This window comes from Epinephelus fuscoguttatus, linkage group LG7 (genome assembly GCF_011397635.1).
Source record: "Epinephelus fuscoguttatus linkage group LG7, E.fuscoguttatus.final_Chr_v1".
NCBI lineage: Eukaryota > Metazoa > Chordata > Actinopteri > Perciformes > Serranidae > Epinephelus > Epinephelus fuscoguttatus.
The window spans coordinates 15,621,143-15,636,779 of record NC_064758.1 but is presented as its reverse complement, the minus strand read 5'-3'; the positions used below and the strand labels follow the sequence as shown (position 1 = coordinate 15,636,779).

Sequence of the window (15,637 nt, the reverse complement as noted above, 5' to 3'; positions counted from 1 at the left end):
CATAGGGCTTGTTCGTGCTGCCCTACAAGGGCTCCTTGAGAGGATATTGCCTGCTTGATCCTCTCAGTATCTGCAGGGTCCATGGTGGCCAGATAATTCTGTTAGGTACAGGTTTTGTTTGGACCCCAAAGCAGATACTGAAGCAGGTCAGTTCACAAAAAAGGTTTATTAACAATAAGAAAAAAACAAGAGCAGGCGGTGGAGGCAGGGGGCTGGCTGGCTCGTAGTATATTCACCGACGGATGGATTGGAAAAACTCAGGCATACGGTGAGGCACAAAGGACGACCTGAGTACAATGGGAAAAAACCACAGGTAAGTACAAAAACCTCTAGCAACACTAGAAGAATAGGCAACAAAGTATGGCTATGCAGCAAGATGAGCACAAGATACAAAATGTAAGAACACAGAGCGCTACCGAACATGACGGAATTATCTGGCAGCGTAGTGGAGTGAAGACCAGGCTTTTGTAGACAGGAAAATGAGGTGATTGAAGACAGGTGTGCCTCATCTGCTGCTGCAGGAGAAGCCAGCCACGCCCCCTGACACACACATGCACTGCAGAACAGGAGAAAGGGGGAGGGAGAGAGAGAACAAACACAAAAACATACCACCAGAACCAAAATCATCACAAGCCCTCCTCGCCCCCCAGCTAAACACTCGATGACAGAATTTACGTCATCTTGCAGAATTTCACTGGCTCTCGTGCTGTTGCTGTAGCTCCAGGCTGTACTTTAAGTTTTACAAATATAAAACCTCCATGAATTCAAAAAATTAGAATGAAACAATTAGGTATTGACCTTGTTTGCAGTTCGAGGTGTCCTCTCAACAGTTTAAGGAGCATCTCTTTTACAATGGTGGCATATGGGGAAAGTGCTTTTTGGGCCACTGGGAATTTTTTTGGTGCAATATTGCGAGTGGCCACTGGGAAATATGTGCTGCAAGACTGAACGGCTTTCCTGGGGCCCTGATTGTCCGCCACCCATGCCACCAGCACGCACACAAAGAGTATAGAAGCGCTCTATCGCGCTCTCAAAAATTCAGACCGAAATCCAATCAAACGGTAAAACTGGATAATGCTGATCGAATATATATCAAGATTATGTAACTATATTGTCTATTTCTCGCCTACAACGTTTTTAGAAACATATTTTAGTGCTCTGTTTAACTGTAATAGTGAGTTTGTGGACAGGAAGTGGGCACTATACTGTTTCCGGCTCAAGGAAAATGGAAGCCGAAGAAACAGATCTAACAATACACCTAGGCAGCACTGATCAAATGTTTCTGTAACTGAGTTGCCTATTTCTTTCCTCACATTTTCAGACACATGTTTTAGCTTACCGTTCAGCTGTAATACAAGATTGTTTCTTGTCAACCAGCCGTCATTGTTTCAAATGGACGTGTTCACAATTATGTCACCCGCCAGTGGGAGTATTTATTGGTCTGGTGTGGTGCAGTGTATTCTGGTAGCTGGTAGGTTTTCTCCCTCATAACCAGAAGCGCCCTTTTTTTCTATTTTCTCTGGTCTTTCTACTGCATACATATCCTAGTTTTATCCTCTTACACTCTAAGAAGCATAAATGGCATTAAGAAAATAGAACAGGAGAAATTAATATGATTTTTAACACCCTCCAGTGCAGGTCTCACATATTTTTGTTTTTTTGTAAATCCGATATTAAGTGCAGATGTTTTTGTTACATAGACAGATACAACACTGAGACAGAGGACAAAATGATAGAGCACTAACCCGAGTTGTAAAATCCTCTCTCCTAGTATAATAAACTACTGTGCACTGTGTTGGCCTTCAGACCCCTTGGTCTTATCTCAGACTAGACATATTTCATCCTCTCACCAGCACACGTTGCAACACACACAAAGCTGCTGGTGTGTTTTTAATGCAGTGCTATTTTTGGTCTTAACACCGCCTCGGAGCAAGACAGTGACTTCTTCCAGTTCAAAAAAAGCATCACTTCTCTTTCTAAAAACCTTTTTATATACTGGAAGATAGTTGGACATGGTTTTACAAAGAGCTCTCACTCTTTGATTCTGAGACACTGATACCAAGTCTGACATGTTTTACTCTGCTGAAAGTTTCTATGCCGTCAAAACTTCACTGTACCCACGCTAGAAATGACGAAACAGAGCAACAATGCGTGTTACTGCTGTCTGTAGAGTGGTATTTTCCTCTCAGGAGACTCTGCTGATGTTGACAGAAACCACACAGCTGTTAATGCCATATTGTGAGTAAGGAGCGCTGTCTCTGGTATTATTGCTTTACTGTGCTGTAGCTGCAGTTTAATGTTAAGTTGAGGTCACCAGGAAAACATGGTCAGTCCAGTCTGTTGATTATACACCAGCGCAGTCACTGCCAAGCTCCTGCAACATGTCTGGGAGGGATTGCATCAGTGTTTCAAAGTGGTCATTAGTTTTTCCATAAATATATACAGAGTCAAGATCCAGATACACAGTTAGTAGGTCAGTACTCATTTTCCCCCTCTGTCTACTGTGCCTGCTTCCTTTGAGGTTTTCAGTCCAAGGGTGTCCTTTCTTTCCCTTTCTCATCCATTCCCCTCCTTTTCCTTCCTCCTGTCAGTTGAGTATGATCCTGTCTCACTCCTTCCATTAAGTGGCCATGGTCGTGTCCTGCTTTGGAAATTTGGCAGGAGACTGAAGCTTGTCATACTTTAATTCACTCTGTCTCAGTCTCTCTGAGTGTGTCTGGGCCATGCTCTGTCACCCACAAATCTTATCTCCTATCTACTCTACTCATATTGTCGAGCCTGTCAGAGAATTCTGATATTTGACTGCAGTGCCCCCTTCAGGCCAGTTAATGTAAAAGTAGCTGGAATTTTGTGCAGTTGGGTCTGAGTTGAAGCTATTCAGTGTTACATGTCTGATCTTTACTTATAAATAAATTCTATTTATGTGAATTCTTTTAAAAATTGCATGTCAATTTTAGATTGAATTTTTTTTTTTTTTAATTATTATTTCCCTTTTTTCAATTAGTTGAGTTACTCTAATCTTTCCACCCCCCCCAAGGCAACTGCAGAAGTACCGCCTTGGGTAAAAGTACACCTGTTTGGAAATCACTGAACTAGAGTACATTTAGCTCTCTGTCATTATGCCATGCACACCCAGGGAGCCTGCTCTGCAGTTTGACGAGATGCAGGTAAAAGTCCATCAGTGTGTCTGCACAACTAAGTACATTATGTGCAGATGTCCCCATTCCCCTCTCCCACTCTGTCTCTTTCCTCTGAGGGGAAATGGTTTCAGAGTGTGAGATCACCTTTCAAGTGTGAAACGCACTGACTCAGCATCACCATCCATGTGTGTATACGGGCATGTGTGTTTGCATGCTGCCTGCCACAGATAGATTGTACTAGTCAGTCTCTACTTCCTCCTGCCAAAACAGCTCTAGAGGAAATGGATGGCAATGAAAGGAATGTGTCTACAGTGGATGTCTTCCAGGGTATTTCTTCCAAGTGTAGAAATGCAAAATGCTATAGGAACAATTTGCGCAGACGGTGCAGGTCTTTAAAATGCAAATTAGCTGTTTTTTAAAAAAAAAAAAAAAAGGTACTTCTGTGGTTTCCTTTTCACTGAGGTGTTTTTTTTTTCTATCCTCACAGTCAAAGTCATTTGGCAGCGAGTCTTCTGCAGACACAGTCGTCACTAATGGAACAGGATCACCAAGGTAACAGTGAAACCATTGCCTTACAGGAAATTGGAAATGTTCTGAAATAAATGAATATTTAAAAGGGGCAAAAAGCGAAATCGTTTCACCGCTAGGTTTGCTGTTGTGCACTGCCTGTAGACCAAAACAAAGTGTGTCATGAGCCACTCCTCCCTCTACCTCTCCTCTTCACCAGGCTGCCCACTTGGCTCGCGGGCTTCTCAAGCTCCGGACATTAACCCATCCCGGTGTTTCCTCCACAGCCTCCACTTCACCCAGCTTCACTCAGCTGCCCGATAATGTTAACGTTAGCTCCCGGTGTTAGTACTAGCCGAGTCGGCTGCCACCGGCTACTGGAGTAACTTACAGCTATGGAGCGCTTCTATCAGCTCTTCTAGTCACTGAGCCTCGCCTCCATCTCAGCAAATATATTAGGCTACAAAAATGTAGCCTCGTGGGGAGGATACATTTTACAATGCTAATTGAAAATGTTAGCTGGGCTGCCAGGCTGACTTACACACTTAACACAACCATAACGCCTGACCCATTGCTGGGACCGAGCCATTAATAACTCAAGCTCCAGACATTAACCCATCCCAGTGTTTCCTCCGCAGCCTCCACTTCACCCAGCTTCACTCAGCTGCCCGATAAACCCGCTGCTTCTTCCCACATTAACCTGAATAACAAACCAGGGCTCGGTGCTCCGGTTGGATCCAAACAGAGAGCCGGGGCTAGTTGGGAAGCTAGCGGAGGCTAACTGGCTGTGCTTTCCTCTGGTCATGCTGCGGCTAACGCCTCGCCAGCCGCTCCCAGTTAGCTCCGGATTGTTATTGAGGTTAAAGTGGGAGGGGCAGCTGAGTGAAGTGGGGTCTGAGGAGGAAGCACCGGCTAGCCCCAGTTTTGTTCCGCTCTCTGCCATTTCATTTCGAAAATGTGCGCTGCCATAGCTCATACTATACTGCTATATACATGCTATACTCCAGATGAAATTACACCTCTAGTTCCTCACATAGCAATTTTTTAATTCCTTCAGTCTAGAAATGATGAATTTCACTTATTGCTCCTTTAATGTTTTATTAATGCTTTTTATTTGCAAAATGGCTTCATAACTTTGTGTTAATTTGTCATCTTGAAATCAGAGCATGACTTTGCCTCTCTTTTCTCATCATCTCTGTCCTCCTCTTTTGATGAAAAGAACCAAATCCACATCAGAGCTGGACGTTCCAGAGGTCAATGGAGCAGCCAATCAAGAGGAGAGGATACACTTTGCAGCCCCACAGCTGGGTGACCTCACCAGGAAGAACTGGACCTATCTGACCAATGAGGTGAATAAGCTGTGATTTTATACATTTGCTGGTTTAAAACATTTAGGTAATTGTGATTTCTTTAGTTAGTTATTTTTAAAATCTTTGACAGGGCTAGTGAAACAGTGACTGGATATATTGCTTTATACTGACAATGAAGTTTAATTTCTAGACCTATACTCATCACTGGAATTGAGACATTAATAACTGATGCTAGCAGATATATTTGATTTGTACAGTTATCATTTGTTATCCCCTGTTACCTCTCCTCAAACTTAGGACAGCATAGCAAAAATGTAAACTCATAATCGCTTTGTTTCTTTTGTCCCCTCTCTGTCATCTCATCTCAGACTCCAGAGGTTGGAGACACCTGTAAAACCTGGGATGGCCCCAGCGGCTCCTGCAGCAGCTTAGTGGCATCAGAGCTGGATCTGGAGTCTGTCCAGAGGAGCTACACTGCTCCAGACCGCACCGGCATCCGGATCTACTACAGCCCTCCTGCTGTGCGACGCATGGAACAACAAAGACGGAGCCAGGAGGCCAAAGTGCCACAGCAGGCCCAGAACGGGAGCTCCTCCCTGGGACTGAGCGGCTCAAATGTGGGCGTGGCTGCGGCGGAAATCCTTGAGCAACAACCTTCATCCTCCTTTTCATCCTCATACGAGCAGTGGCTGAGCTCGCTGTCCAAGCAGCACAGGGAGCTGCTGGAGAGCAGAAGCGGCTGTATCGCCGGTTCGATGCCCAGTGTTGCCAGCAACGGCGTTGGTGGCTCAGTTGATGGGATGACAGCCTCGTCAACTTTCCATGGCCTGGAGATCGGAGAGATTTCAGCCAATTTAAGTGATGACATGAAGGAGATGACCAACTGTGTCCGACAGGCCATACGCTCTTCCTCTCTGGAGAGGAAATCCACCAAGGAGCCTGGGAGTCAGGTACTTTATTTCTAATAATGGCCAACTTTTGGCCTTCAAGTTGACTTTCATGCACGAAAGAGGAAACAGCACTTGATCTCTTGTATTTTATTCTCTCAGCACACTAAACATTCTCCATTATTTCCATGTCTCCACCCAGGCTGTGGGCATGTCCACCAGGTCCACACAGACTGCTGCGCAGTACGTCAGCATCGGGCTTCAAACTGACCACCTTCCCAGCAGCAGGGGGACGGGGTTACACTCCAAAGCCTGGTCTCCTCGCCCCTCAGCAACCACCTCCTCGCTCGCATCAGCCCGAACTCGTCAGATTTCAACATCCCTGGATAAAGTTCACAGCCGCATAGAGAGGCCATGCTGTTCACCCAAGTATGGATCACCAAAACTACAACGCAGAGTGTCTTCTGGTAATTATTTTGTTCACTGAGCATTTGTTTTAACTTTTACTTAATTTGGAGTCAGATCGCTTTCAATCACAAGAATGTTTTGAAGCCAATTCATGATGATTTGCAGTAATTGTTAACATAGCTCCGTTGATGTGCTTCATAGATCTTCAATGTAAACAATTTTGTTTGGGAGGACGAGACAAAAAACTGTTCTGTTTTTAGGCTCCACCTCCAGACTAGATGGGAGTTCCTCCTCCAGGGACCGGAGCCTGTGGAGCCTCCAGCAAAGATCCATCAGTGGAGGAGGAGGCTCGGCCTGGGCTCGCTCCACCACCACCAGGGACAGCCCTGTCCTGAGCGGCCTCACCGACGGCCTCTCCAGCCTCTTCAGCGTAGTGGAACACTCTGGAAGCACAGAGTCGCTCTGGAGGGGTGACGGAGGTAAGACACTGTATGGAAATGAACCTTTTTCACGGAGGACATTTTGACATGTCAGAGAAAGAAAAGCACAGGTGTAAAAAATAACATGTCCTGTGGTGTTTTGAACCAGTGCGTTAGCGGCAGATCCTTTGCATCTTTTGGGCTTTGAAGTGGGGTACCAACAAATCTCACGCATGCTTGATCAGATTGGGATATGGGGAATTTGGAGGCCAAGTTGATTCCTTGAGCTCTCCATCACATTCCTCTGGCCATTCCTGACCAGTTTTTGTGGCGTGGTATGGCACATTGTCCTGCTTGGAGGGCCGCTGCCATTGGAGAGTGTTGTTGCCATTAGGGGTTGTACTTGGTCTGCAACAGTGTTTGGGTGGGTGAAGGGTGCCAGGTGGCATCCACATGAATTCTAGGACTAGGGATGCAGCAATATACTGGTTTCAAACTGTCATAGGGAAAAGAGGCATATTTACCCTTAGAGGGGTCAAGAAACAGCTGAGTAATACCAGTATGACAACACAATATAACTGCCATGTTGCATGTGATCAGGGTTTTATCTAGAATACTTGGTGAATTAAATTGCTACTAGAGGGCAGAGGGAGAATACAAACTTGTACTACAAGTGAAAATTCCTGATCTTGTTTTGTCACCCAAAGCCTCCATTCATGTTGAATGTCATTGACCACACAGTGTAAGCATGCCTGCAGGACTCAATTAATTATGTAAACTACAATTTATGGAGATAATTATAATACCTGTCTTGGATCCTTGTTTGTGATTAGGAGCCAGCCAGGGTGCCAGTCCAGCACGTCAGCCCCCTGCAGCAGGGAAACCCTCAGGTGCAGCAGTCTGCGGATCTGACCCTGGCTCTCAGCGGTACGGAGGCCTGGTCCAGGAGTTCATCAGGAATGTCTGCAGCAGCCGTGCCCAGGGAGGAGTCACCCTGTCTGGGGAGAGAGCACAAAGAGACACCAATGGCAGCATCGGAGGTCTGGGTGTCTTGGGGACTTTTGCTGGCGTGGATGAGCCCAAGCCAGAGTGTGTGTCCGCCGGGATTGGAGGACTCGGAGCTCTGGCTGCAAGCAATGACAATGTGACCAGGATCGTCAACAAGAGGTTTATGAGACAGACAGCCGGGGAGGAGATGGTCAGTATCATGGGAGGAGGGAAAGAAGCGGTGAGCAACGCGGCGACTGCAGGATCTGGGACAGAGGTGCGGTCACTTCAGATACGCTTTTATTTTAAACTTAAATAAGGACCATACCAGTGGTTATGCTTGTTTAAGCCTATTAGCATTAAATGACATTTACGATACGATACGTAATACTTTATTGTAGCTAGATCTTGCATTAGTGCTGTCTTTTATTCTTAGTTTTTAAAAATCAATCAAAATAAATATATTCATGTATAATATGATAAAAAAAAACATTCAAACCTGTTTTCGTGGGTAAATAACACATCTTTCCATTTCCCAGGATGCACCTTGTGACTGTGCTGTCCAGTCTTCCTGCGTCTCGCGACCATCAAGAGCAGCAACCCGCCATTCGCTCGGCCAGTGCAAGCACCGCCCACAAGAGCCTCCGGCAGCAACCGAAGAGAAGGGGGACACCTGCAACGAGTGATGACACATCTACTGCCATGTTCAGAGACACGCAACACACACAAGCAATACTGATTCTTCACAAACACTGTACGCCACTGCCATGATAACCCACTTTCTCACATCCCTCGCATCAGCAAATGTACACACACACCTACAGCCTGCCACACAGGTGCACTGCCAAATATAACACACACCGCTAGCACACTGCACAGACTGCCCCACAGACCCACTGCCACACGCACACATTCATAAAAACACACGCACACATACACAGAACCCGGGCAATATTCAGCTTGTCTTGGACTGTACCATTCTGATGCCAAGGACAGGGAGGGATGAAACCCCAACCCCAACAGATCCAACCAACATAAAAACTACCAGCAGGTCATGAAACATAAACGCACACATAATCTGACATACTTAACTAAACAAGAACAACTCAACGAACTGAGGAGAGTCTAACAAGTAAAACTATGATGTCAGGACTGGATCTACTAAAACCTTCCTCCCTCCTCAATTTACACAATAACAGGTACTACAAATGGTCAGTGTTTGGGCTGAGAATCCACCCCAATGACGTCATATTACCCCCATGCTGTTGGACCAGCAGCCATGTTGGATTTACAAATAAGCAAGGAGAAAGCGAGGACGTCGTCTCAGTTTGAAGATGCATTGAAAGTACACACGTTACTGCTGCAGTATAAAACTGGAGAGGAGACGTCTGTCGCAGCTGGAAAGATCTTCCACATTGTGGTAGCAACATTAAACCATCACTCGAGGAGTAATCTGGATGACACCTCAGATGATTCCCCTCCGATCCTTGTCATAAACACACATGCTGTGCTGGGAAATGCAATTATGCCTTTTTGATTTATTAGCACAATAACATTCCAGCGGGTGTCTCCAACACGGATCTTAAATCGGCCACATCCTGATGACACATCTGCTTCAACTGCAAACTTCTATTCAATGTTTCTCCTATTACAGTAGATCCCAAAAGGAAGAACTCAAGGACTCTCGGACCACAAATTCCAGCATGACCAGATTTGGACTCCATTGATGGATGTTTGGACTTGTCAGCTCTAGAACGGAGACCATTAAACTGATTTGAGTGGACCTCCTACCATTGTTGCTTAGTAGCAAACCTAAACAACAAAGAAGCTCCTGTCCACTGTGTTCCCAGGAGGACTTTGGCCACAAAAAACAGGGACAATTTGTGGCATTGTAGCCATGACTCAGACCTTGTAGATGTAAGAAAAACTACTACTTGTTACCCTCTAAAGTCTGATTTGGAAAAATACTGTTTTGGTTTCAACCTGTTACCGCAGGCAGAAAGTGCCTGTTCGTTTCATATTTTGGAGATATTCCTTCACTGATGTCAAGATTCATCCTGAACCCTTTGATGAAGACATGTGGTGTGCAGTTCTGCAGCACACTGTCCTGGAACACTGCAGTTGGTTACACTGATTGGTTCCTGATTGACTGCAACGTTACCTAAAAGCCCATCTGCAGAGTTAAGTGGGTGTTGGATAGAGATGCACTGATATCACCTGTTTCAACTTACTTTACCAGTTTTAAAGAGTGCCTCAAACAACTAGTTTGGGGTCACGCTACAGAAGCCCAAACCAAGACATGAGGAAAATGTACGGAAAATTAAGTCAAAGACTTTTGGAATCTGATTTACATAATTAGCCTAATGCTGCATTCACGTGTAATCAGACAGCAAACTGGATATCATCTTATTCAACCTGAGCAGGATGGTAAAATTATGCGTGACTGGCAGAGAATACTGTTTGTCCTCTGTGTGAAATTTACACCTGGATGTAGGTAGTTCACACAAGGAGAAAACATGGGCAATCTGGACAATTACTAGAAAAATTACATCAAATAACAAACATGAAATGATTTTATTCAGTGTATTTTATTACACTTGGTGTAAACAATTCGACATCACCATTTTAACATAAGTTTTTTTTACCGTCTTGTCATTCATCTGACTGCGTTTTCCCATGCCAGAGGGTGTTGTCCATTTGCCATCTACCACCTGCCTGATTCCATGTGAATGCAGCATAAGACACAATTACATTATTGACCTGATATCCATCAGTTTTATCGGTGCATCCCTACTCTCTGTGCTCCATGGGATATGATGCGTGTCCAATCTTGAAATCTACCATCACCCAGAAACACCCTCTAACTCTAAATCATGTCCAAGGAGAATTGAATCATGATGCATTCCTTTTATTAGAGAGTCTTTCCAAGATGTGTATGTGTTCGTATGTGCGTTTAGTCATTCAATTCTCAGCGTTCCAGTATGCCTATCATTTCTAGGTCTAGCGAAGGGGATAGTTTAAAAATACTTCCTCTTTTCTCTCTGCTCATTTCTCACGCACAACTCTCCTCGTGTTGTAGTGCAACAGCGACGGCGTAGCTACTGTACGAAATCTATAGGCATTTTGAAGATGTAGCATTATAACGTGATCTTGGTAAACAACAAGCTAAGAGCTGCGACTGTCCATCTGCAGCCAGAGTAGTTAAGAGCACTGACAGTTTTTACTTTTTAAGAAATATATTCAGGATTTTTTTTTATTTATTTAATTTGATAAATTTCAAATTTAAATGTATATCCTTCTCTACCTACACGGCAGTCAGATCCAATGATATAAAATGTCTTAAAGTAGGATGTCTGCACACTTAAGAGAAATATCTGGGGAAAGAAGTAAAAGGCTGTAAAATATGTTACATGGAAAATGACATAAATGTTCTTATTGGTGAATTGAAAACAATCATATTTGAAAGGGATGTCATTCCATTGCTTTCTCTTATCCCTTTGTTTGCCATGTCGCTCTCTTTCTAATCAATCAACAGATATTCAAAGTGCCTGTCAGATTACCTATTTGTCAGCTCACACCAAAACTGGACTCCATATATAAAACTCAAACCTAGCAGGCCTTTTTTTAATGGGTAAGATTGTTTTTATGCACATAATTGAGATCAGGCTGTACTAAAGCTACAATAAAGTACTGTACCACAGTGGAGCGAGGACAAGATGGTTTACAGGTAAAGTAGGATATAGTGTATTAACTTTTTTTATACCAAGGGTTATTTTATCTCTGGAAAGTAAATTATTTTTGTTTTTGTTTATTTTATATGGATGTTTTTGCTGAAATATTAGCCTGTTTCTATTCTTTCTATTTAGTTATCATGGTGCTACTTAGTGTAAAGTCTGCTGCGGGCTCGCCATCTATTTGAATCTGTCTCTCCCACTGTTTGTGTATGAGCTGCAGTCGAGCATTTCTCCATCTCTGCACACCATTTAATGACTCAGCAGTTTAAAACAGGGCATTACGGTAACAGTGCATGTATTTAAATAACACAGTGAGGAAAACCCACAGTCTAAATGCTGCTTGTCTGTCTCCACTCCAGCCCTCACTGCTGGTAGAAAACCAAACGTCTGAAACTGGTCACTGCTTCAAAAGCTAGCCGCCACAGGAATAGACTGTCTGATTTTTGACCACAATTATACAACAGGTAGTTTTAGCCAAGCGATCTGATGAAGTCATATAAGCCCATTAAAATGCTTCCAAGTGTCCCAAAAAGCACAGCTAATAAGTTTGAACACACATCCATTCCTCTCTACATTCCAGGATATCTTTTAAAGCTTCGTAGTTAAGTCACAAAATTAAAGACCACATCTAGTGTAGTCACTGAAGATGATTATCTTGATGATGATACCTTTTGTGTTTTAACAAAAAACAGTGGAAAGGGGGAAATGCTAACAAACAGTTTCCTAAGGCATGGCTCGCTAACAAGCTAACAGGTCAACTTAGCAATGCTGCTACAATACGCTAGAACTAATTTTTTCCTAGGAAAAATGGGACAATTTTAAGGAATACTCCAATGAATTTCCACAGTTTATAGCCATAAACAGGGCTCTGTAAAGTTTGTGTTTCTTCGCAGCTGTCATAGGTTAGCAACTTCAGGGGGTTCCAACAATGACCCAATTCTCAGTTTACTACTTTGCCACCCCTCCATATGTTGGCTAGGTTTCTTACAATCATATATTTGCTATAATGTGGCTTAATATACTGTTTCTGTTCTCATTAGCATGGTTAGCTATGTATGCTAATGTAGCCGCCATTTTTAATCAAAACTTTTGAGTGAAATATTCCTAGTCAGGAGGTCTGGCACATTTTATCAAACCTCAGTTCAGATACATCAAGAATACAGAAGCTCCACATCTGGTGTTAAAGGGCACACTTTCCCATAAACACGACGAACATACCAACAAAGTTGGTTTAAAATCTGTACGGTTAGCCAAGTAAACACTTGACTACAGACGTCCATGTTTCTTCCAACCAAGATCTTAAAATAATCACGATTGGTAATGATACATTTCCCACTTATGTCAAACACTCGCCACTAATCCAGCTTCTTACAGCACATACTGCGTCTCATAGCTGACTAGCAAGCAAACATGTCATTATCTACACCCAAAATAGTTCAGACATATTAGTGAGGCATTATGGTAAAAGAGAAATCAAAAACAACTGAACACACTTTTCCATTCATTGTGGCCCATATGCTGGGGGGGTCTCCATTACAGCTGATGATTCTTTGCCAAAAGTCTCTGTATACCATTTAAAAAAAAGAGCTTGAGAAGTTAATACACAGCACAGCTTGTAACCACAGTCCAGTAATGACTCAGTCGTCCCACAGTCTCTTCCACCACACATCCAGATGAATAATCTAAAGCCACAAAGAAACCTATATCATACCCTAATATTAGGTCTGGCACCATTTCTGCTTTTTGGATACACTGCAAAACTAAACAATCTGCCATAACAAACTATTAATCCTTCACATTAAAATGTATAACATGTGAAACAGCAACCAAATGACAATAAAAGGTCTCAACATTTAATGCTGTTTTGGTTTAATTGGAAAAACACCTGGACGCCTACAAAATAAAAGCACAAACTTTAAAAAGAAAAAAAAAATCTACTTTTTACAAAATAGAGAAACTTGTTAGGGAAATTTTGGTCATCCATTATTCCAGTGCAAATATTTAATCAGTGATATTAATGTTAATCTTTTCAAAAGTTCCTGATGTTGCCCATTGTGAGAAAGTTCACCAGATTCTGCTCTACCTCTTACACTTCTTACACCGTTACTGTACTATGAGACTCGTCATTAAATAACACAACACATATTAATCCTCTGAATACATTTGAGGCCTGTAAACCAGGGTCTCTCTTACTGTCATTCACTGTTAATGAGAAGGTCACTCTGTGCCTTTCCTCTACAAAGATGTCTTGGTTTATTTTCCTGCAAATATTTGGCTCTGACTAAGTACAACCTGCATGATGATAACTTGCATCCAAAATTAAGATAACATGTCTTAGTTTGTTGTCTTGCAGAAGGTGTAGCCTGGTTTGTGTTTACATTAATCTTCAATGGTTGCTGTACGACATAAATTTTGACAAACAGTACGTGATGCAAGCCAATAAGGGATCCAAGTGTCAGGAGTGCAGTACGCCTTAGAAATTAGTTTTGCTTCCCTCTTGTGTGACCAGACCTCCAAAAGGTTGGAAATTCGGACCAAGGTTACATTTAGATTAAATGTTTTTGCAAATCTCCAGTCTTAGGTTTTCTGTTGATAATTGCAGAGTCGAATCAAGACGGTATGATGAGATAGATTCCAGCACATGTTCAGGTTGTACATAAAACTGCCACAGTTGTTTTGATGCTGGGTTTATGTCACATTAGAGGACTCAAAAAAAATAAGGGACGTTTCATGTCTTTAGCTGATTTGAACACATACAATAATGACTTTGTACTACATTAAAATTTAATGATGATCATTTAATAATGATTTTTCCTACAACATCAGATGTGACATATCATAGCAGGAAATACACCTCACAGCTCCAAGTGTTTACTGTAAGGTGGCTGTATTTTCTTGCATGTACTATAAAGATCTGAAATGGCGCAGTCAGCATAAGACTCAAATCTCTCTCCGACTCTGATGTCATTGGTCACTTCTGTCTCTGCCTCTCCAGCCTTTGCACCTGTCTGTCAGGTGTTACATTTGCTCCTCCCCCTCAGGTTATAAGTACTAGACATTGCAGCCAATGACAGACAGTTTTACAGGTCACACAGCATCACCAGCCAATATCTGATGAGTTCTTACAGGTTGCATGGCACAAACCATGAGTCTCATTATTCCCTTTGTGTGTCTGTAAGCCTGTTACAGAAGCAACATGAATCGTTCCAGCCTTTTTAATGTGTTTCCATACCATTCATATGATTATTACATCCTGGGAGTATGTAAATGAATTCTTAGCTGTTCATAATTTAGCTAAACTATTACCTAGAGACTGCCTGTATATTCGCTTTATATAACCTTCTCTTGTCTTTTTTAATAACGCTTGTTTCTTGAATGAAAGGAGAATGCAATGAAAGGAAAATAAAATGAGTACACGGTAAGGAAATGTGTCCCCTTGTGTTGCGAATTGATAAGACGGGTTTGTACTCTCTCTCTCTGTCCTTTTGTTTCTTTGAGAAAAGCTGAATGTCAACAGCTGATCTGAACAAGGTCGCTGTGGAAGTATGTAGCTCTCTCCCTTTTTAGACCACACTTGAGCATTTCTTCTGTACATAGGTGCATTTTGAAGCAGATGAAAAACAAAAAAATGGCAGCAAACGTTAAACGAGTAAAATGAGAAAATTTGATCCAAGTGGATTTTTAAAAAGGTTGGGGATTTTTGTTTTTTTCCGACCAATGTAGCCTGTAAAACGAAATATTATAACTGCCTCCTGTTTGTCATAGAATTCACAAATAAATGTTTGTTGGAATTTAGCATGGCTTGTTTTCTCGTCTATTCTTTTACACACTGAATTTGGGTAAAATGGTATCCCTCTTATTTTTTCCTGTCTTCTCCCATTTTACAAACACAGATTACTTAGTAATAAAGCACTTGTTGAACAGTTTGGTGATAGAGATGGGAATTGAGAACCGGTTACGGTAAAGAACTAATTCCAAATTGTCCAAACATCAGAATCACGAGCCTCCGGGTTTATCAGTTCCTTTTATCAGTGCTGTCATGTTTTTCTGACAGTTGAACATTGCAAAAATATTGACGTCAAACTGTATCTAGGCTATTGGATACTTGCAAGAAGGAGTCATGGCAAAGAAGAAACGTGGCTTTATTTTACAAAGAAAGATGACCAGTGCTGCATGTAATGTCTACAAAAGGATTATATCAAGTGAGGGTGGAAGCACCAGCAATATGCTGAAACATCTATCTAC

The 15,637-nt window shown here is 42.5% G+C and overlaps 1 protein-coding gene across 2 annotated transcripts in view; it reads left to right on the top strand.

Moving 5' to 3' along the window:
- The window catches only part of soga1 (suppressor of glucose, autophagy associated 1), a 142,782-nt gene extending 127,624 nt beyond the window's left edge, over positions 1–15,158 (top strand). For both annotated transcript variants that reach the window (XM_049582001.1, XM_049582000.1), the window contains exons 18-24: positions 3,628–3,692; positions 4,867–4,996; positions 5,326–5,907; positions 6,047–6,311; positions 6,513–6,731; positions 7,505–7,935; positions 8,198–15,158. In XM_049582001.1, the coding sequence (XP_049437958.1) occupies positions 3,628–3,692; positions 4,867–4,996; positions 5,326–5,907; positions 6,047–6,311; positions 6,513–6,731; positions 7,505–7,935; positions 8,198–8,344 (1,839 nt within the window). In that variant the 3' untranslated portion in view covers positions 8,345–15,158. The remainder of the gene's footprint in view (positions 1–3,627; positions 3,693–4,866; positions 4,997–5,325; positions 5,908–6,046; positions 6,312–6,512; positions 6,732–7,504; positions 7,936–8,197) is intronic.
- The last annotated feature ends 479 nt before the right edge of the window (positions 15,159–15,637 follow it).